At 46.7% G+C, this 23,098-nt stretch overlaps 1 protein-coding gene across 1 annotated transcript in view; it reads left to right on the forward strand.

The window, feature by feature from the left end:
* Positions 1-8,292: 8,292 nt before the first annotated feature.
* Positions 8,293-23,098, forward strand: part of ERO1A (endoplasmic reticulum oxidoreductase 1 alpha) — a 37,597-nt gene continuing 22,791 nt past the window's right edge. Inside the window, exons 1-4 of the mRNA XM_081192824.1 lie at positions 8,293-8,692; positions 17,380-17,499; positions 17,720-17,803; positions 21,184-21,225. Of these exons, the coding sequence (XP_081048950.1) occupies positions 8,312-8,692; positions 17,380-17,499; positions 17,720-17,803; positions 21,184-21,225 (627 nt within the window). The 5' untranslated portion in view covers positions 8,293-8,311. The remainder of the gene's footprint in view (positions 8,693-17,379; positions 17,500-17,719; positions 17,804-21,183; positions 21,226-23,098) is intronic.

Below are 23,098 nucleotides of genomic sequence, written 5' to 3' on the forward strand. Positions count from 1 at the left end.
ACTTTGAATTTGGAATAAATGTATAATCTAATGCAAACCCTTTAAGCTTTGTGTATAGATATTTACATGAGTATAACTTTTGAAAGTCACTTGTAATGAGATGAAGGAGGTTTAAAATTGGATTACTAAGAATATAAACAAGCACTAAACAATGCCTACATTTAAAATTGCATTTTAACCTGTATTTTAAATTGGTGTTTTTTCCCCTATTATGTTTTTACTGTAATTTTACTGGTGTTAGCTGCCCTGAGCCCGGCTCTGGCTGGGGAGGGCGGGGTATAAATAATAATAATAATAATAATAATAATAATAATAATAATAATACTGTAATAATAATAATAATAATTAATGGAACCAAGAGGGGGAGTGGAGGGAAGTCAAGCAAAATTATAACTTAAAATTTTGTTTACAATGATTTGTTTTCCTTTTCTTATGTAGTGTTGTTGTTATTTTTATTTTTTCTTCTGTCATTATGTTATTTTTGGAAATCAATAAATTGTTATTTCTCTCCCCCCAAAAGGAGGTGACCTTGCGGGTGGGAGAAATGTCTATTTCGAAAGGGCTCCCCAGGGCCATCTAGTCTGACCCGCTTGCAGTGTGGGAATCGCAGCTGAAGACTGGCTAGCTTCAGGTCAAGGCGTTTGCCTGAGGTTGCTGGGAGGGCAGAATGGTGGAATCACCAGAACAGTAGAGTTGGAAAGACCCCCAGAGGGTCTGATCCAGTGGGCTCTTCTTCTTCTTAGATTCTCACTGGGGTTTCAAAAGCAGCTCCTCCTAGCCAAAAGGGCGTTGACATAGCTGTCGAAAGCACCCCTCCTTGCATCCCATAAGCAATTGTCTGAGCAATATCATTTTTAGCCATATTGCAATGTGTTCTAGAGAGGTCGGTCGCATGTACTCAGAAGGCAGGCACAACAAATGAGGAGACCTCCAGTGCCGGATTTACGTATAAGCTAAACAAGCTTTAACTTAGGGCCCCACTCTCTTGGGGCCCCCCAAAAAAATTAAAGGGGGAAAAACTGGATGTATATTTCCAAAATATAAGATAAAAAACAAATAAAATAAAACCTATATACAGCAACCATGTTTTGTGTTGTGTAGGCTCCTATGATGTAAGTCATGGGCCCCGCCTGCTAGCCTGCTCCCTCAAATATCACTGGTTTGCTCCTTTCTATATATAGGGTGCCTACATTCTGCATGGACTGGCTGCAAATGGCTTGAGATACCTATGAGGTCCATAAATTACCATATAGCATATGTTCAACACAAAGAACAGCGGCAATTTGTTGTTGACAAAGGACAGCTGGACATATAAAGGGCCCCATTACCTTCAGTAGTTTAGGGGTCATCAAACCTAAATCTGTCCCTTCATCGCAGTTATGCTGTCAGGCCCTGCCATAAGCCATGCAACGCACTTCTCTGTGAGCTTACTCTGATGTAAGTCTGGCTGCATTCACTAGGACTTTTTTTTTTAAATTGTATTACATTGTGTGCTAGACGCTTCTAATCCCCTGGAATCAGCAAGTGCTGTAGATGTGTGTCAATAAACCATATATCTGTTGTGCGTCATTTCTAAAAGGAAACACAGACCCTGAGCAAAGCTAATGGAATGCCTGGAATCCCACATTGCTTGGATATTGGGGTGGAGTGTGTTGCAACCTTATCCATACTGCAACATTTGTAATCTAGTGGTGCAGCAATGAAACTGTTAGCACATTTGCAATACCTAAGCAGGGTCCAAGGTCTGTATAGTCAAAGCTATGGTTTTCCCAGTAGTGATGTATGGAAGTGAGAGCTGGACCATCAAGAAGGCTGATCGCCAAAGAATGGATGCTTTTGAATTCTGCTGCTGGAGGAGACTCTGGAGAGTCCCATAGACTGCAAGAAGATTAAACCTCTCCATTCTGAAGGAAATCAGCCCTGAGTGCTCACTGGAAGGACAGATTGTGAAACTGAGGCTCCAATACTTTGGCCACCTCATGAGAAGAGAAGACTCCCTGGAAAAGACCCTGATGTTGGGAAAGATGGAGGGCACAAGGAGAAGGGGATGACAGAGGACGAGATGGTGGGACAGTGTTCTCGAAGCTACCAGCATGAGTTTGACCCAACTGCGGGAGGCAATGGAAGACAGAAGTGCCTGGCGTGCTCTGGTCCAGGGGGTCACGAAGAGGCAGACACGACTAAACAACTAAACAACAACAAAGCAGGGTCCAGTCTGGATAGATTGGATGGGGCGTCCTGTACTCACGGGGTCCAGCCTGTGGGAAACCCGCAAGCAGAATTTGGGCACAAGGCCTCTCTCCCCTCCTGTGATTTCCAGCATCTGGTATTCAGAAGCACGTACTACCTCCATTATGGGATGCTGGCAGCAACTGGAAAGAGTTTATGGACTCAGGAGGAGATGTTCTCCTCACGAATTGGGACCCTGGTGAAAGAACTGCTGGTGCAATGAGTGCTGCTGTCCTCTGGTGTGTGCACACCCTTTTGTTATTTCTCAAAGATGCATTTCCTGTCTTCCTGCTCTATTCTTGGAGCGCCTGAAGCAAGTCATCTCATAAGCATTAGAAAAGCAAGCCCCAAGGAAGAGTCAACAACAATAACACAGCGGATGTTATAGATGAACAAGCAACCACAATAAAAAAATTCCTCCCAGTAGCACCTTAAAGACCAACTAAGTTAGTTCTTGGTATTAACTTTCGTGTGCATGCACACTTCTTCAGATACACTGAAACAGAAGTTGCCAGATCCTTCTATATAGTGAGAGGGTGGGGAGGGGTATTACTCAGATGGGTGGTGGGAATGGGAGATTGGCAGATAGCTGAGATGAGCCTGTTGACGACTCTTAACGACTGCAATAGGTCTTCCAGGAAAAGGCAAGGGGTGAGAAGGTGAAAAATGGCTTAGTCATGTATAATGAGATAAGAATCCAATGTCTTTGTTCAAACCAGGTCTCTCCATGGTTTAGAGTTTGGTAATGAGTTGCAATTCAGCAGCTTTTCTTTCCAGTCTATTTCTGAAATTCCTTTGTAGTAAAACAGCTACTTTGAGATCTTGTATAGAATGTCCTGGGAGATTGAAGTGTTCTCCTACTGGTTTCTCTGTTTTGTGATTCCACAAAACAACCACAGTCCAATAAGCCACGGGGAATATCCACGATGCGCCCTGCGTCATAGAGATGGTCCTCAGCTTGAAGAATCCTGGGAGCGGCACCCTCACAAAACTACAATTCCCAGCACCCTTAACCTACAAAACTACAAGTGGGGCTCCCTCCCAGCCCTACCTGGAGATGCCAGGGATTGAATTTGAGACCTTCTGCATGCAAAACATGTGCTCTAACCATTGAGCCACTGCCTTTCCCCTAATAACACAGTACAGTGCATGCCATCCTCTATAGTGTTTGCAATTCCTGCTTGTTTTGCGTGATATATGTAGATACAATAAACACACACGGCATAACTGGCTGTACGTTTGAAGAAATAATATATGCTATTCATTGTATTGTAGATTTCAACAGCAGCTACTACTATAAGATCCACTGTCCTGTGATATCATATATGAGTTTGTACTACTGATGAAGCCCAGGATGGCGGAACAAGGCTAATATTAGACTCTGTGAAAGGATTCTGTGGAACTGCAACAACCTCTCGTGTGGATTGTTGGGCTCTAGGAACAGAAAGGTGGAATAGAAACGCAGCCCCTCAGTCCCTCCTCTCTCCTCAGGGAAAAGCCCCCAAGAGCCGCACACACGCTCCGGGCGGCTCTTTAAAGGGAGCGCTGAGCAGAGCCTCCCGCCTGCATTCGGTCCATAAGACGCACACACATTTCCCCTTATTTTTTAGGAGGGGAAAAGTGCATCTTATAGAGCTAAAAATATGGTAGTTGGCGGGGCGCAGCTGGCTGGCGTGCAGGGAAAGGGGAGGCTGCCGGCAAAGCCGCACAGCTCCCCCACTCACTAGGGCACCCCTGAGAGGCCAGTGCCCTGGCGCAGCGGACCACTAAGACCAATGGGAAAGACGGCTCTGCATGGGTTTGTCACCTCCACCTGGAATGACAGGGATTTATAAATTACTACCCGATGGGTGTGGCTACCTCCCAACTGGTTGTGATAGTTCCTTCTAATTTGCATTTATCCAATCTGCAGGTACCATTGTGAGCTGTCCTTGATAGACCAGCCGGTACATTCACAGCTCTGCTATTAATCATGAACACGCCCTGATGCCTCAGCAAGTTGGCCCCCACAGTTGCATTTAAGAGCTGATGCAAAGATTGCTCATTGCAGCACACAGTCCCCGGCACCTCCCAATTCCAGGGTGTGCTTTCTTTCCAATGCTGGTGGCCCAAATTGTGACCCACAACCAAATCCCAGGACCAATTCCACCCTTGTGGAATTCCACCACCTGTGAGCAAGCTCTGTTGAACTCAGTGGAGTTTAAGCAGGCATAAGACTGGGCAGTAAATGCATGCCAACGTGTGTCTTCTTAGAATTAAGGTGGCCATTTGATGCACGCTTACACAGGAGTAGACGCGCTCTTGGCCTGATCCCGCAGGCTCTTCTTATGTTCCCCAAAACAGGACCTGAGTCCAAAAGTATCTCTCGTTTCCCAGCAAAACTGACTCCAAGGGCGGAGTCCCCATCCAACTATACATTTTAAACACCATCATACCATTTTCTAAGGGACTCGGGTGGCACTGAGGACGAAACCACAGAGCCTAGGACTTGCCGATCAGATGGTCAGCGGTTCGAATCCCCGCGACGGGGTGAGCTCCCGTTGCTCGGTCCCTGCTCCTGCCAACCTAGCAGTTCGAAAGCACGCCAAAGTGCAAGTAGATCAATAGGTACCACTGCAGCGGGAAGGTAAATGGCGTTTCCGTGTGCTGCTCTGGTTCGCCAGAAGCGGCTTAGTCATGCTGGCCACATGACCGGCTCTCTCAGCCAATAAAGTGAGATGAGCACCGCAACCCCAGAGTCGGTCACGACTGGACCTAATGGTCAGGGGTCCCTTTACTTTTACATACCATTTTAAACAGGCATGGATTCTCCCATAGAATCCTGGGACCTGTAGTCTGTTAAGACTGTTGTTAGGAGACCCGGTTCCCCTCCCTGCTCTACAACTCCCGGAGAGTTCCCTGGGAAGAGCGATTGATTGTTCAAACCTCTCTGGGAATTGTAGATCTGGGAAGGGAATAGGCTTCTCTCAGCAGCTCACTGCACCTGTAACAAACCACAAGGTCAAACTCACGGTGCTAGTATACAAAGCGCTGGGGACCAGTTTAACTATGAGGTCACCTTACCCCACAAATGCCCACTCATCCAGTTTGATCTGCAGAATGCGCTGTGGGTTAAACCACAGAGCCTAGGGCTGGCCAATCAGAAGGTCGGCGGGTTCGAATCCCTGCGACGGGGTGAGCTCCCATTGTTCGGTCCCTGCTCCTGCCTACCTAGCAGTTCGAAAACACACCAGTGCAAGTAGATAAATAGGTACCACTCCGGCGGGAAGGTAAACGGCATTTCTGTACGCTGCTCTGGTTCGCCAGAAGCGGCTTAGTCATGCTGGCCACATGACCCGGAAGCTGTACGCCGGCTCCCTCAGCCAATAAAGCGAGATGAGCGCCGCAACCCCAGAGTCGATCATGACTGGACCTAATGATCAGGGGTCCCTTTACCATTTACCTTTACAGGCATCTTCACTGAACTCTTATTGGCACCTGCTAAAAGCATTTTTGTTCAGACAAGGCTACCCAAATGTTTATATTGAAGATTCCACCCCTCATTTATTGCTGGTGTTAATTTTTGGAATGTTTTGATTGCTTTTCCTAACAATTTTGTTGTTTTTTCCTTTTTGCAAACCATGTTGAGGCTGTTTTTCAGAATACGGTAACTAGACTGGTGACTGGGAGCGGCCACCAAGACCATATAACACCGGTCCTGAAAGACCTACATTGGCTCCCAGGACATTTCTGGGCATAATTCAAAGTGTTGGTGCTGACCTTGAAAGCCCTAAATGGCCTCAGCCCAGTATACCTGAAGGAGTGTCTCCATCCCCATCGTTCTGCCTGGACACTAAGGTCCAGCGTTAAAGGCCTTCTGGCAGTTCCCTCACTGTGAGAAGCGATGTTACAGGGAACCAGGCGGAGGGCCTTCTTGGTAGTGGCTCCCGCCTTGTGGAACGACCTCCCATCAGATGTCAAGGAAATAAACAATTATCTGACTTTTAAAAGACATCTGAAGGCAGCCCTGTTTAGGGAAGTTTTTAATGACTGATGTTTTAATATATTTTTAATATTTTGTTGGAAGCTGCCCAGAGTGGCTCGGGAAACCCAGCCAGATGGGTGGGGTATTAATAATAAATTACTATGATTATTATTTATTAAACTTTTAAAAAACCATGTGGTATATAGAGTTTATGAAATAATAAATAAATCACAGCTCTGGGGATTCTTTGGGGAAGCCATGATTACAGTCATACCTTGGGTCACAGATGCTTCAGGTTGTTGTTTTTCGGGTTACGGACCTATTGAAACCCAGAAGTACCAGAACGCGTTACTTCTGGGTTTCAGTGGTCGTGCATGCACAGAAGAGCTAAATTGCGCTTTGTGCATAAGTGCTGAATTGCAACCCGCACATGTGCAGACGTGCGGATCACGCTCGCAACCCGAGAGTCCACTGTATTTAAAGTTGCTGTATGCACAGTGCAGATGGGGTCACAGCCATAGTGGCTAGTAGCCACAATGAGAACCCGGCCCATCTTTTCCAGCATCCTCTTCTCACAACCAGATGCCTGTGGGAAACCAGGGAGCAGGATTCAGGCACAAAAGCCCTTTCTCCCTTGCTGTGGTTTCCATTCCAACGATTAGTATTCAGAAGCATTTCCTGCCTCCAACTGTGGCTTGTAGCCATCCATAACCCTTTCTCTTTGAAAGCCATCACTTCCTCCTGGGCTTCTCCCTCCTGAAATACAACAACAACAACAACAATTTATTATTATTATTAGTAGTAGTAGTAATAATAATAATAATATAATAATAATAATAATTTATTATTTATACCCCGCCCATCTGGCTGGGCTTCCCCAGCCACTCTGGGCGGCTTCCAAAAGAATATTAAAATACTATAATACATCAAACATTAAAAGCTTCCCGAAACAGGGCTGCCTTCAGATGTCTTCTAAAAGCCTGGTAGTTGTTCTTCTCTTTGACATCTGGTGGGAGGGCGTTCCACAGGGAAGGCGCCACTACCGAGAAGGCCCTCTGCATGGTTCCCTGTAACTTGGCTTTTTGCAGTGAGGGAACCGCCAGAAGACCCTCGGTGCTGGACCTCAGTGTCCGGGTAGAATGATGAGGGTGGAGACCAGGGACGCGGACTTATAAAAAATATTGGGGGGGCCCGGGAAAGCTCATGAATAATAAATAAGCTCATGAATATGCAAATAAAGTGGCACCGCCTCCTCGTGAGCGAATAGGGGAGAGCGTGCTGCGCCTATTAATCAGCTCCGAAGGAAATTGGGTGGAGCTTTTGCTCGGGAGGGAGGGCAGGAGGCATGCAGCCCGACCCTGTGCATTTTGGGCTGGGGGAGGGGCGGCGATGGCGCTCTGCTGGAGGGGCGCCGGAGATTATTGGGGGGGCGGAGCCCCCCAAACGAATTTTTGAGGGGGCTCGGGCCCCCTCGAGCCCCATGGAGTCGGCGCCTATGGTGGAGACGCTCCTTCAGATATACTGGACCAAGGCCAGTAGTAGTAGTACTACTAGTAGTAGTTGTAGTTGTAGTTGTAGTAGTAGTAGTAGTAGTAGTACCCCACCCATCTCACTGGGTTGCCTATTCTGGGCAGCTTCCAACATAATATAAAAACATAATAAACCACCAAACATTAAAAACTTCACTGTGCAGGGCTGCATTCTACAAGTTGTTTCCTGGACATCTGAATTGCTGCCTTCCCCAGCGCTTCTAATATTGGATAGATTTTCGTGTCTCTGTAGGAAATGTATGCTTTTGTTTGCGTTCTATAATTCCCATTCACATTTAATTCGGCAAACGGAATGAATAACAACAACAACAATAATAATTTTTATTTATAGCCCGCCCTCCCCAGCCAAGGCCGGGCTCAGGGCGGCTACCAAGCAATAATAAAAGCAAGTTGAATGAATACAACCTAAAAACAAGATTAAAATACAACAATTAAAATACTGAAACATTAAAATATTGAAATGCAGCCTCATCACAGGAGGAGAAAGGAAAAAGGAAAAAGAAAGAGGGGGAGGGAATCAAATTGGCTCCAATGAAGGCTTGCGTCCGCTCCAAAATAGCGCCGGCTGATGCGGTGCACGCATGCGGCTTCCTCGGGAGCAAGCGTGCGCCTGGCAACGTCCGGCGCGCCTGCCAGGCGGGGCCGGGCGGCTTCCTCCTCCAATGAGGCCGGGCCAGATCAGGCCGGGGAAACCCGCCGGCCGCGCCGCTCCTCGCCTGCGGGCCGGGCCGCACGTCCACCGGCAGGAGGCGGAGGCAGGAGGCGGGACGGAGCCGCCCCGCCCCGCCGCCGGCGCCGGCGCTTCGGAGCTTCGGAGCTGAGCTACCCGGCAGAGCCACACTCGCGCGCAGCCATGCAGCCGCTTCTCGCCTTCCTCGTGCCTCTACTCCTGGGCTGCGCAACTTGCGCGCAACCGCCGGGCTCCGCCGAGCAGCGCTGCTTCTGCCAGGTGAGTGTCCCGCGCGCTCCCCAACCTCGGCTGTCACCGGTCCCGGGGCGCGCCTGGTGCGTAAAAACGCAGCCCCACGGGACTTGATCCAGAGGAAAGGGGTCCGATCCGGTTGGGGGTTCGGGTTGCGCTGGAAACAGCCGAGGGGGAGAACTGGTCCCGGAGCCCCCATCCTCTGAAGGCACTCTGCACATGCTCAGGGCACGATGGCGGCCTGGATTCAGGAGCTGAATTGGTGATGGGTTGGAGACGTTCGGGGGTCGCGTTTCCTTCTCCGCGCGCCTCCCCTTGGAAAGGTTTTTTCTGCTTTTTGGCTGAGCTTCTCTCATTAGTCTTTAGGAGACGCAAATCACTGTTGATCTCCTTCTCCTTAATTACATTATTCATTGATGATTTGCATTGCTTAATGAGACTTGCGGTGGCGGTTAAGCTCCTCGGCGTGTCCTCAGTCCCAAAGGCGCTGCTCCTTACACCGGCTGCTAATTGCGCTTGCCTTCTTTCAACGAGAGCAGGGAACTCCCAGGGCGCAACCTGCCGACAACTGGCAGCCCGATCCTAAACATACGCAGCGGTAAATCCCGAAGAGCTATCTTTTCAGGAAGCGCGCACAGGGTGGCAGAGCCGTGGACCCTTTGGGGAGAAGGAAGGGGTGAAGAAAGGCAAGAAGTGGGGTTCCATCCTGCCTTGGGAAGTGTTGCCTTGACTGTAGAAGCTGAGACCCCTAAAAGTGTAATAGTAGTAGTAGCAGTAGTAATAATAATAAATTTATGTATATGCCGCCCTTCTGACTGTGTTGCTCCAGCCAATCTGGGCAGCTCCCAACAAAAAATAGTAAACACACCTTGCAACACCAAACACTAAAATCTTCCCTAGGTAGGTTGTGGTGGGTACTCTGGATATGCCCAGAGGCACTCTCTTCTTCAGGGGTCACAACCTTTTTCAGCCAGGGGCTGGTCCACTGTCCCTCAGACCATGTGGTGGGCCGGAGTATACAGTGGTACCTCGGGTTACAGACGCTTCAGGTTACAGACTCCGCTAACCCAGAAATAGTACCTCGGGTTAAGAACTTTGCTTCAGGATGAGAACAGAAATCGTGCGACGGCGGCGTGCCAGCAGCAGGAGGCCCCATTAGCTAAAGCGGTGCTTCAGGTTAAGAACAGTTTCAGGTTAAGAACGGACCTCCGGAACGAATTAAGTACTTAACCTAAGGTACCACTGTATTTTGAAAAAAAAAAAAAAATGAACGAATTCCTATGCCCCACATATAACCCAGAGATGCATTTTAAATGAAAGGACGCATTCTACTCATGTAAAAACACCAGGCAGGCCCCACATATAACCCAGAGATGCATTTTAAATAAAAGGGCACATTCTACTCATGTAAAAACACGCTGATTCCCGGGCTGTCCGCAGGCCGGATTGAGAAGGCGATTGGGCCGCATCCGGCCCCTGGGCCTTAGGTTCCCTACCCCTGCTCTTCTTCATTGTTACTTTGTACATTCCAAGCCCTGCTTCAGGTCATGCCCTGTTCAGCCCTCATCCTGCCCCAGACATCACCTGCAGCACTCACTTTAATGGAACAGAGCCAGACTGTCTTATGGCAACCCTGTTATTTCAGACAGATCTACCGGTACTTCCTAGTGGATCAGGCTTCAAACTGCATAATCAGTCTTTGACTGAGCAGGGGATCCAGACCTGGTATTGCAGCTTTCCCCAACCTCGTGCCCTTTTCTTGCTTTGGGCATCCCTAACTCACCAGCTTAGGGAAGGCTGGGGTAGATTCCTGTCTCAGTTTTCTAATATTTTGCCTATGTGCCTTTTGCAAAATGAAATCGGATGCATAAGGTGGTATTCCAACAAAGTAATACTGTTAGTGCGAGGACTTTCGGCTGTGGAGCAGAGCTTTCCGTCCTTTCTCTGTGCACCCCTTAAATTTGTTTTGGGGGTTCCCCTGAAAACCTCTGGAGAGGATGCAGGGGAACAGTTCTGTGGTGCAATTAGAAATCTTGCACTAACAGGACTGCTTCACTGGATGCCGCCCATAGAGTTGTAGTCTTGTAAACAGTCATTGCCCCAAATCCTCCTGGTTTGACTCTGATCTACTGTCCAGCTTTTCTTGAATTAACAATGCTTGCCATTTTAGCCGTAACAGTAATTTCTCCGTATTTTCTCCATGGCCTTCTCCTCCATCTGTTTGCTGAATTCTTTTTATAGGGGGTGACTAAGACTAATAAGTTATTCCTCTGTCACTTGCAATGCTTTTTCTGTGTGTGTGTGTGTGTGTGTGCGCGTGCCTGGAGTTCTTTAATATGTTCTTTTGAACTCTCTTAATGTGCAAATGACAGAGTGGTGGAGAAGGAAATGCGGAAGGTGTAAACAGAGGTGGCGTGGCGTGTGAGCAATTGCGCCAGCCGTTCTGAAATGTGTCCTTTCCTGGGTGGTAGACAATACTAGACTGCGCTGCCTGGTGGAAAACCCCTCCCCGTGGGCTGTATTTACCCAGGAGAAATCTCCCTCGTAAATGTATTTACTCTTGAGAAGTTGCCCCTAAGTTGCCTTTGAACTGGTGGATTTATTTACCCTTTGCCCAAAAGTTCCCACCCAGGCTGGGTTGCATAGATCATAAAATCACATTGATCATAAAAAAAACCCTGCAAGAACATTCTGCATGTGATTGCCATGAAACGAGAGCAAAAATAATGGCGTGGCCAAACAGAGACAGCAATATGCTTCTGAATACCAGTTGCTGGTAGCCACGGGAAGGGAGAGGGGTCTTGTGTTCGAATCCTGATTGCAGGTTTCCCAGAAGTGGCATCTGATTGGCCAGTGTGAGAAAAGGATGCGAAAAAGTGCGCATCCTCAGCAACTGCTAGAAAGAGATTGGCACGGGTTCAAGACAGGGCAGGTCTTTCCAAAGCTAGGGTCCTGCCGTTGCGCTTGGCCATTGGGGGTTGCCCTCAGCTGTGGGTGGGAAAGTAAAGGTAAAGAGACCCCTGACCATTAGGTCCAGTCGTGGCCGACTCTGGGGTTCCGGCGCTCATCTCGCTTTATTGGCCAAGGGAGCCGGTGTACAGCTTCCGGGTCATGTGGCCAGAATGACTAAGCCGCTTCTGGCGAACCAGAGCAGCGCACGGAAACGCCGTTTACCTTCCCGCTGGAGTGGTACCTATTTATCTACTTGCACTTTGGCGTGCTTTCGAACTACTAGGTTGGCAGGAGCAGGGACCGAGCAACGGGAGCTCACCCTGTCACGGGGATTCGAACCGCTGACCTTCTGAGTGGGAACGCCCCCCTAAAGATCCCAAGGCAAAGGCAAAACCAACATGGAAGAAACAGCTGCTGAATATTTGGGTCCCTGGTTGTTTTAGGGCGGAGCTTTCCAGACTTTTCACTTTTTTAGACCCACATCATTTCGCGACAGTTTTACTAGCTAACTGGAGATTAAACTAACCTCTTTCCAGCCCCGGGAGGAGTGCAGGGAGCATTCATTCGACACACCTACACACTCCAGCTGACACACAAATGTGTCGCTTTCCACCATTTGGAACGCTCTGCTTTAGGGCTTTATAACTTAACATCTTGAACGGGGCCAGATTTAGGTTTGACGAGGCCCTAAGCCAGGCTTCCTCAACCTCAGCCCTCCAGATGTTTTGAGACCAATTCCCATCATCCCTGACAACTGGTCCTGCTAGCTAGGGATCATGGGAGTTGTAGACCAAAAACATCTGGAGGGCCAAGGTTGAGGAAGCCTGCCCTAAGCTACTGAAGGTAACGGGGCCCTTTATATGTCCAGCTGTGCTTTGTCAACAACAAAATGTCGCTGTTTTTTGTGTTGAATATATGCTCTATGGTCATTTATGGACCTAATATGTATCTAAAGCCATTTGCACATAACAAAATGTGTGATATTTTAGGGAGCAGGCTAGCAGGCGGGGCCCATGACACATCATAGGAGCCTACACAACACAAAACACTGTTGCTGTATGTAGGTTTTATTTTATTTGTTTTTTATCCTATATTTTGGAAATGTACAGTGGTACCTCTGGATGCGAACGGGATCCGTTCTGGAGCCCCGTTCGCATCCTGAAGTAAACGTAACACGCGTCTATGCATGCGTGGTCACATTTTGCCGCTTCCGCACATGCGCATGACGTCATTTTGAGCATCTGTGCATACGTGAGCGACAAAACACGGAAGTAAAGCACTCCGTTAATTCCAGGTCACCGCGGAGCGCAACCTGAAAATACTTAACCTGAAGCTACTTCAACCTGAGGTATGACTGTACATCCAGGTCCCCCCCCCTTTAAATTTGTTTTGGGGCCCCCCTAAGCTATAGCTTAAAAGGTATGGGTGGCACTGTGGGTTAAATCACAGAGCCTAGGACTTGCCGATCAGAAGGTCGGCGGTTTGAATCCCCACGACAGGGTGAGCTCCCGTTGCTCAGTCCCTGCTCCTGCCAACCTAGCAGTTCGAAAGCACGTCAAAGTGCAAGTAGATAAATAGGTACCGCTCCGGCGGGAAGGTAAACGGCGTTTCCATGTGCTGCTCTGGTTCGCCAGAAGCGGCTTAGTCATGCTGGCCACATGACCCGGAAGCTGTACACCGGCTCCCTCGGCCAATAAAGCGAGATGAGCACCGCAACCCCAGAGTCGGCCACGACTGGACCTAATGGTCAGGGGTCCCTTTACCTTTAAGCTATAGCTTGTTTAGCTTATACGCAAATCCATAGCTGTCAGATTTGAAAATAAGGGATCAGCAGCCTCACCTGTCCTGGGGATAGTCTGCGGGATATCTAACAATCCGGGATAGCAGTGAGAAACATCGCTGGAATAAGGGAATTTCCCGCAAAAAAAGGGAAGGTTGGCAGCTATGCGCAAATCCGGCACTGATCTTGAACAGGAAGCATGTCAGGTTTTGCATCTCTCTGGCGTTTGGAAACTTCCTCTTTGACCTGTGTGCTGCAAAGCCGCTTCCGAGATTTCCTGGATGCAAGTGATCTCCCAAGGTGTGATTCTTGCATTTCATGGGGTTGGGTTAACTCATCCTCTGTGATTCCATGAATGTGGGCAACTGGGAGCCCCACAGGTGGGATATATACCCTGACCACCCACCCCCCAGTAGGGCCCAATGAAAAGTCCTGAAATGGGGGGGGGGGACTGAGCTAGCCTAGGATCTGGTGGATCCCAAACCGGTCTCACAGTCGTCATGAGAGCAGGACCTGCACCTTCTGTTGCAGCTGCCATGCTCCATAAAGCCGCTCCAACACGATGGGGAGTCAGGATTGTGCCCAAAAGCTTTCGCTAATTCACCGCTGGGAGCAACTTGCAATTGTAGAAGCTGATACAGGAGGACGGGATTCCATTTCCTTAAATTGCAACTTTACTTCCTTTCATATTTCAGAAAGCAATCTATATTGAGGTTTTAGGCAGGCCTGGTTTTCAATCGCTGCTTGCCTGAGTGACAAACCTTGCAGGGTTGTTGTGAGAATTTAGTGTAAGCCTTGGGAGAGGGAGAAATAAAAATACAACGGCGTTAAAAACTCCTTCGGGAGGAAGGGCAGGATATAAATTCAATAAATGAATAATAATAAAATACAAAGAAACACCAAAAACATTTTAAAATAAAAACATACGCATATTTTGTTGATGGCGAGTGATTAAAAATAATAAATTCTTTAATTAGTTGATCGGTCTGGTGAATTAGAATCTAAAGATCGCTTTGCTTGGTCAGAGCTAGGTACGCCCAATATTCTTTTTCTATCAGGTGACAGCTAAATTTCTCCAGTTGGCCATGATGAAAATGCGTCCTGTGTTTTCTGCCCAGCATCTGACTCCAACATCTGTAGGTACACAGCCACTGACCACGGAGGCTCAATTTAGTTGGGGGTGGGGGCTAACAGACCTTGCATTCTGACTCATCCTTTCGTTTGAACATCACACCCAAGCTATTGTGCTGTTGCCACATCTCGAGGGAGTGCATTCTGCAAGTTAATTATGTGTTGTGTGTCTGTGCAAAAGTGCCTTGCTGCCAGCCGGTGTGTCTGCTGGGTGACTCATTTGCAAGGCTGGGAGGGGAGGGGAGCAGATTCCTTCTCTCCTGGAGAGAAAGAGAGAGAGAGAGAAAAAAAAAAACTTAGAGGTATAGAGGGGATACACCAGGGGTCAGCAAACTTTTTCAGCAGGGGGCCGGTCCACTGTCCCTCGGACCTTGTGCGGGGCCGGACTATATTTGGGAAAAAATATATGAACGAATTCCTATGCCCCACAAATAACCCAGAGATGTATTTTAAATAAAAACACACATTCTTTTACAGTCATACCTCAGGTTACAGCCGCTTCAGGTTGTGTTTTTTCGGGTTGCGGACCACCGAAACCCCAAAGTACTGGAATAGGTTACTTCCGGGTTTCGACGGTTGTGCATGCGCAGAAGTGCTAAATTGCACTTTGCGCATGCGCAGAAGCACCGAATCACAACCTGTGCCTGCGCAGACGCGGGTTGTGAACGTTATGGGTTGCGAACGTGCATCCCGCATGGATCACGTTCGCAACCCGAGCGTCCACTGTATTTAAAATTAAATGTTAAAACACTAGGCAGGCCCCACAAATAACCCAGAGATGCATTTTAAATAAAAGGACACATTCTACTCATGTAAAAACATGCTGATTCCTGGACTCTCCACGGGCTGGATTGAGAAGGCGATTGGGCCGGATCCGGCCCCCGGGCCTTAGTTTGCCTACCCCTGGGGATGCACACCTTCTCTGTCTTCAATGAGATTGGAAAAGCCATGCATTTGAAAAGCCAAGCCAGCTAAACCTTCCACCTGGAACACAGCAGGTGGACAGGTGCCGAATTGCCAGGCTGTGTCAACAACAGTCCTGGCCATTTAGGAGGGTGCCCAGTTGGCAACGCTTTGCATTTGACTAGGAAGTACAAGGAGAGGTTGAATAAGAAGGCAGGCTGGGATTTGCATCTCTCTGGCGTTTGGCAACTTCCTTCCTGCCTACGTGCTGCCAGGCCACCTTTGACGTTTCCTTTGCCGGAAGCAAATGCGCTCATAAAAGCTTCTCGAATTCAGTTTCCTCAGGGGGGTTGTTGCATCACGTTTGGGATCTCATGCCAGCAATGGCAGGGCAGAAAAAGTGACCTGAAAGCGTTTTCTTTGAATGGCAAGGCTCCAGAGAGGGACAATTTCCTGCATGCATTGAAGCCTTTTTATTATTATTTATTATTATTATTATTATTATTATTATTATTATTATTATTATTATTGCTGCTGCTGCAATTTCAGGCTGAGCTGAATCATAAATATAGTCTGCATTTGAGGGTTTGGTGTACTCCTGTAACCTGTACAGTGGTACCTCAGGTTAAGTACTTAATTTGTTCCGGAGGTCTGTTCTTAACATGAAACTGTTCTTAACCTGAAGCACCACTTTAGCTAATGGGGCCTCCTGCTGCTGCCGTGCCGCCGGAGCACGATTTCTGTTCTTATCCTGAAGCAAAGTTCTTAACCTGAAGCACTATTTCTGGGTTAGCGGAGTGTGTAACCTGAAGCGCATGTAACCTGAAGCGTATGTAATCCGAGGTACCACTGTAGTAGTACCAATGTTATATTAAAAAATAATTATCTAAAGACTTTGCAGGATAGATAGGACACTTCCATCACATATGATATGATACGATAATCTTTATTGTCATTGTCCCATACAGAACAATGAAGTTGAAAAAAATCTACATCAGACATTCAAAAACCAACAAGCCTGCTATCCCAGCCTGGTTAACCCCCTAAAAACTCTGATACCCCATAATTAAATGCAATATACTCCTATAGAGAGTATCTTACACTGCGTTTAAAACCAAAATTGCACTGGATAGAAACTGTTTCTCAGGCGGCTAGTCCTAGTCTTTATAACCCTGTAGGTCCTTGTCCTGCCACATAAGGTACTTTCTAAAATTATGCCGTAGTGAAGCTAAATATAAAGCTTAAAGTGCGGGGGAATCAGGTGGGGCAGGGTGATTTTTTTGGGGGGGGGCAGGGGGAAGTAGCCGGAGTTGAGCCCCTCTGCCACTCAAAATCACAGCCTCTTGATGATGCTTTTAAAAGGTAAAGGGACCCCTGACCATTAGACCATTAGGTCCAGTCATAACCGACTCTGGGGTTGCAGCACTCATCTCGCTTTATTGACCGAGGGAGCCGGCGTACAGCTTCCGGGTCATGTGGCCAGCATGACTAAGCCGCTTCTGGCGAACCAGAGCAGCGCATGGAAACGCCGTTTACCTTCCCGCCGGAGCGGTACCTATTGATCTACTTGCACTTTGAAGTGCTTTCGAACTGCTAGGTTGGGAGGAGCAGGGACCGAGCAACGGGAGCTCACCCGGTTGCGGGGATTCGAACCACCCACCTTCTGATCGGCAAGTCCTAGGCTCTATGGTTTAACCCACAGCGCCACCCGCGTCCCGATGATGCTTTTACTTACTTTTTTTTAAAGTTGGGGTTTCATTACACACACCTCTGTGTAACATTCAATTTACCCCTGGTATGTTTGTTTTAAAGGTGACCTGGATCGAGTATGTAAAGTACTTTCATCATTCCAGTACACATATAAATGTTAATTATGTTGTTGTTTTTGTTAGACGTCCCCTAATTATTTTGCTGATTTCCAATCCTCATTGCTTCTTAATTTCCTTAGGTCACTGGCCATTTGGACGACTGCACTTGTGACGTTGAGACTATTGACAGCTACAACAACCGCAAGATTTTCCCTAGCCTGCAGAAACTTTTGGAAAGCGATTATTTCAGATATTACGAGGTAATGCTTATACTTTTCTTTTTTTTAATGTCCGTCCCCCCCCCCCCGCTCCAATGCCTTGGCAAACCATTTCTCAAAAGAAAAAACTGTGCTTGCCTCATCGGAACGCATATCGTAAATCTAAAAGTTTTTCCATCTTTTCCTGACAAGTTAAAAGCTCTTGCCTGGAACTAAAAATCCCCTAGACCAACCGAAGCGTTTTCTGCCTTGATCTCTGCAGGTTAACCTAAAGAAGCCTTGTCCTTTTTGGAGCGACGACAGTCACTGTGGAATTAGAGACTGTGCTGTAAAGCCATGCCCATCGGTAAGTGTGAAAGGTCACAGAATCACAGAAGGGACCACAAGGGTCATCTAGTCCAACCCCCTGGCATGCGGGAATCTTTGGGCCCAACGTGGGGCTTGAACTCACAATCGTGAGATTAAGAGTCTTATGCTCTGCGCAGCTTGCATGAATAAGAGAACAAGAAGAACATACGTTTAGAGAAGATTGGAAAACGTTTCTTGACTACGTTGGGGGAAGGAAATTGTGTACAGTGGTACCTCGGGTTACATACGCTTCAGGTTACAGACTTCGCTAACCCAGAAATAATACCTCGGGTTAAGAACTTTGCTTCAGGATGAGAACAGAAATTGTGCTCTGTCGGCGCAGCGGCAGCAGGAGGCCCCATTAGCTAAAGTGGTGCTTCAGGTTAAGAACAGTTTCAGGTTAAGAACGGACCTCCGGAACGAATTAAGTACTTAACCTGAGGTACCACTGTACACTGGAAAACGTTGGCAGCATTAAGATAAATTCAACAGTGCAAATAAGTTTTGATGGTTGTCATAATGGAAAAAAGATTGGTATAGCTGATGTAAAATATGCAGGGATTTGTTGTTGTTTAATCATTTAGTTGTGTCCGACTCTCCATGACCCCATGGACCAGAGCATGCCAGGCACTCCTGTCTTCCACTGCCTCCCGCAGTTTGGTCAAACTCATGCTGGTAGCCTTGAGAACACTGTCCCACCATCTCGTCCTCTGTCGTCCCCTTCTCCTTGTGCCCTCCATCTTTCCCAACATCAGGGTCTTTTCCAGGGAGTCTTCTCTTCTCATGAGGTGGCCAAAGTCTTGGAGCCTCAGCTTCAGGATATGTCCTTCCAGTGAGCACTCAGGGCTGAGTTCCTGAAGAATGGACAGGTTTGATCTTTTTGCAGAGTCTCCTCCAGCACCAGAATTCAAAAGCATCAATTCTTCGGCGATCAGCCTTCTTTATGGTCCAGCTCTCACTTCCATACATCACTACTGGGAAAACCATAGCTTTAACTATACGAACCTTAGTCGGCAAGGTGATGTCTCTGCTTTTTAAGATGCTGTCTAGGTTTGTCATTGCTTTTCTCCCAAGAAGCAGGCGTCTTTTAATTTCGTGACTGCTGTCACCATCTGCAGTGATCATGGAGCCCAAGAAAGTAAAATCTCTCACTGCCTCCATTTCTTCCCCTTCTATTTGCCAGGAGGTGATGGGCCCAGTGGCCATGATCTTCGTTTTTTTGATGTTGAGCTTCAGACCATATTTTGCGCTCTCCTCTTTCACCCTCATTAAAGGGTTCTTTAATTCCTCCTCACTTTCTGCCATCACGGTTGTGTCATCTGCATATCTGAGGTTGTTGATATTTCTTCCGGCAATCTTAATTCTGGCTTGGGATTCATCCAGCCCTGCCTTTCGCTTGCAGGGATTTATAATATGCAAAATGAAGAATTGAAGTCACTGATTTTTTTAAGGATGTTAAAAGGAGCGTTTTAAATTGCTAAACAGAAAATTTAATAAAAGACTTGAGGCAAGTGCCAAGGCCTAACACAGAACTGGCATCTCCTCCCCTCCTTACATTGTATGACATGCATTTGGGAAGATTCCTGTCTTGCGTTCGGATTAGGGACTCCTTGCATCAGCACTGCAGGCAGATGCAATCAGGTTTGTGATTAGGGTTTCCTGACAGGCTCTTGTCCCCAAACACAAGGTATCGCTTGAGAGGAAGGAAAATATCTTTATTTAAAGGCTGCTAGTGGCGCAGGCTCAGCAGCAAGCAGAAGGCCCAGAAGTCGAGATCTGCGAGGAGAGGAGCACGGCCAGAGATTTGCAGCCACTTTAAATCTCCGGTATCCAAGGAAGCTGAACGTTAGAAGAATTGGGACAGATAAGAGAAAGGACTTATTCACCGCAGAGTTGATCTGTGGAACTCACTGCCACATGAGGCAGTGATACCCACCAGCTGGGATGGTTTTATTTTTATTTTTTAAATAATATTTATTAATTTTTCAACAATTTAAACACAGCACTACAGAAAACAAAAAATATATATACAACAATACATTACAATACAAAAAACACTACAAAACACTAACACAAACAACTAACAAAACAAAAACCATTTAAAACACAATCCAATTTCAATATCTTATCTTTCATTCACTTATTTCAACGACCTCCTCACACCTCCCTTTTTGTGTTCCACTTCTATTAATTGTTTCAGCAATTCCTTTCCATCTTCCTCTGTTTTCTATCCTATAATTATCTTAACACATTCTAACCTTATTTTTCCCTTTAATACTCTATTAATCTATCTATACTTAATTCCTTATAACATTTCTACTAAAGCCATATAACTTCATTCCAGCATTTTTCTAACATTCATTAATTTTACAGTATTTCTGTAAATAGTCTAAACTTTTTCCAGTCTTCTTCCACCAATTCTTCTCCCTGGTCTCGGATTCTGCCAGTCATTTCCGCCAGTTCCATATAGTCCATCAACTTCATCTGCCATTCTTCCCGGGTGGGTAAATCTTGCGTCTTCCAGCTGGGATGGTTTTAAAAGACTGGATAAATTAATGGAGGAGAGGGCTGCCAATGGCTGTTAGCGCCTTCTCTTTTCTCCTCCTCCTCCTCCTGCTCTCCGTGCATCTGGGGCTGCCAAACTGTGCCAAATCCTGGCGAGAGGGGACCGTGATAGCAAACTCCAAGTGGCCAACAGAGCCAAAGCAAGGCCAGGGAGAAACGAGGGAGAAGGAGCTGAAATCCGTGCACCGCACGGGGTTTGACTCTGGGGGTCCCTTCTAATTCTACGATTCTTTGATTCTGTGAAATTTACAGAATACCAAACAGGGAAAACCTGCACCAAAGCAGCCTAATAATAATAATAATAATAATAATAATAATAATAATAATAACAATAATTATTATTATTATTATTTATTATTTGCACCCCACCAATCTGGCTGGGTTCCCCCACCACTCTGGGTGGTTTCCAACAAAGATTAAAAATACATTAAAATGTCACACATTAAAAACTTCCCTAAACAGGGCTGCCTTCAGATGTAGTTGTTCTTCTCTTTGACATCTGGTAGGAGGGCGTTCCACAGGGCGGGCGCCACCACCGAGAAGGCCCTCTGCCTGCTTCCCTGTAGCTTTGCTTCTTGCCATAGGGAACCGCCAGAAGGCCCTCGGCGCTGGATCAAGGAAATAAACAACTACCTGACTTTTAGAAGACATCTGAAGGCTGTTTAGGGAAGCTTTTAATGTTTGATGTTTTATTCTGTTTTTAGTGTTCTGTTGGGAGCCACCCAGAGTGGGCAGGGTAGTAATAATAATAATAATAATAATAATAATAATAATGGGAAATGGCTTACAATGAAATGGGATTTTATTTTTCAGGATGAAGTCCCTGGCAGAATTAGGTCGGGGAGTCACAACAAGGTAAGTCCTGGGAGGGTCCTGGGCAAAATGGAGCTACTGGACAGTGACCTAGTTCTGCCCTATCCTAGGGGAAGAATAATAGAATTGTAGAGTTGGAAGGGAATATGCAGCTATCCCTTACGGGGATCGAACCTGCAACCTTGGTGTTATCAGTTAGTGGCAGGCTTAGGGATTAACGTGAGTCATTTACGTAGAATTTTCAGTTTCAAGTTTGGTGCAAAAAACCCCAAAGAATGTGAATTCACTTCATTGCCCTATTGAATAAAAGTATCTGTACAGTTTTTGGTTGCCATCTGAACAAGTTTACCCACGAATAAACATGTATATGAACTAATTATATCATTTTCAATGCATTAAAATGAATATTCTCTTATTTTAAATGAAAAAATTCTAATATTCTCATTAATTTAACATTGCTATATACCATCAGTGGTGTAGCGTGGGGTGCAGAATGATTAGGGGTGCAAAAGTTCAACATCCAGTTGTGTTGCTGGGCTCCGTTCAAAATGGCTTCGCTGTGCGAACCAGTGACATAACCAGGCAATGCATCAACTCTTCTTATTTCTGCGACTCCGATCTCCTGGGTAACACAGATGCCATTAGGCAGTTGAATGCGCATGCGTAGGCCATTCATTTCCCTCCTTCCAAACCCCGTCCCTCCGTGTGCCCCCGAATGCTGGCAACCCACGTTATGCCACTGCCCACCATTCTTGGATTAGCTATTTCTGGGGCGTTCACGCCCATGGGATTTCACCAAACACACCCTCTCTTTCCCCCACAAAAGTCGCTGCACCAAAACAATGGGAGAATGACCTAGGCTATGAGATTAACCCCACTCAATGGACCAGAATATGGTCTAAACCCCCCTTTAAATCCATATCAACGAAAATAAAAGAACTCACTCTGAAACTCACTTATAGGTGGTACCTAACACCCAGAAAACTAGCGCTAATACGCCCAGGAACCTCACCAAAATGCTGGAGAGGGTGCACCTCCACAGGCACATACCTCCACATGTGGTGGGAGTGCCCCAAAACCCAACTATTCTGGACAACAACCATACGAGAAATATGTAAAATAACTAAGCAAGTATTAGACACCACCCCATAATTGGCCCTACCAAACATCTTCCAAGACAGTAATGCTCATTTACACCACAAAGAACTCATAACCCACCTACTTTCAGCAGCCAGAAACACTATAACCAGACACTGGAGAGACCTGTCAGGAGTAAGCATGGACCACTGGTACCAAATAGTATGAGAAACAGCCTTACTAGAAAAATTAACCAATAAGCTGAAACTGACACGGGAATAATAGAAGAAGACGCCTTCACCCTAGTATGGCTCCCCTTTATCACATACACAGCCCAGCAAGACGACGACAAAACTCCACCAACAACATACAAATCAATATGGCTAACCTGATCCAAAACACCCACCCACCCCACTCACACGTGAAAACAAAGACCACCACAGCCAACCACAAATGAATAACCACACCCATGGCCAACCCCAACCTCTCTCACCACCAAAGGAACACAAGTGAACAGCAGAGAACCTGCACAAGCAACGCTGACACAAAACCCCACATATATTAAGTAAAATAGAAACAGCGCCACCCGATCCCACCTCCACCCATCTTCCACCCCCTCCACCTCTTTCGCCCTTTTCTTCCTAATGTCTCAACAAATGAAACTGATTTGTAAAAATGTTACGTGGAAAAAATACAAGAGAGAGACATCACACATACTTCTGTAAATCAAGAAAATCTTTAATAAAAATACAAAAAAAGAGAGAAGTCGCCGCACCAGTTTGGCCAGCTCACAAAGCTGCAACGTGGGTGGTCTGGGTAGGTGCAGATGTGACTTCCT

This window comes from Podarcis bocagei, assembly GCF_964188305.1.
Source record: "Podarcis bocagei genome assembly, chromosome: 1".
Lineage (NCBI taxonomy): Eukaryota > Metazoa > Chordata > Lepidosauria > Squamata > Lacertidae > Podarcis > Podarcis bocagei.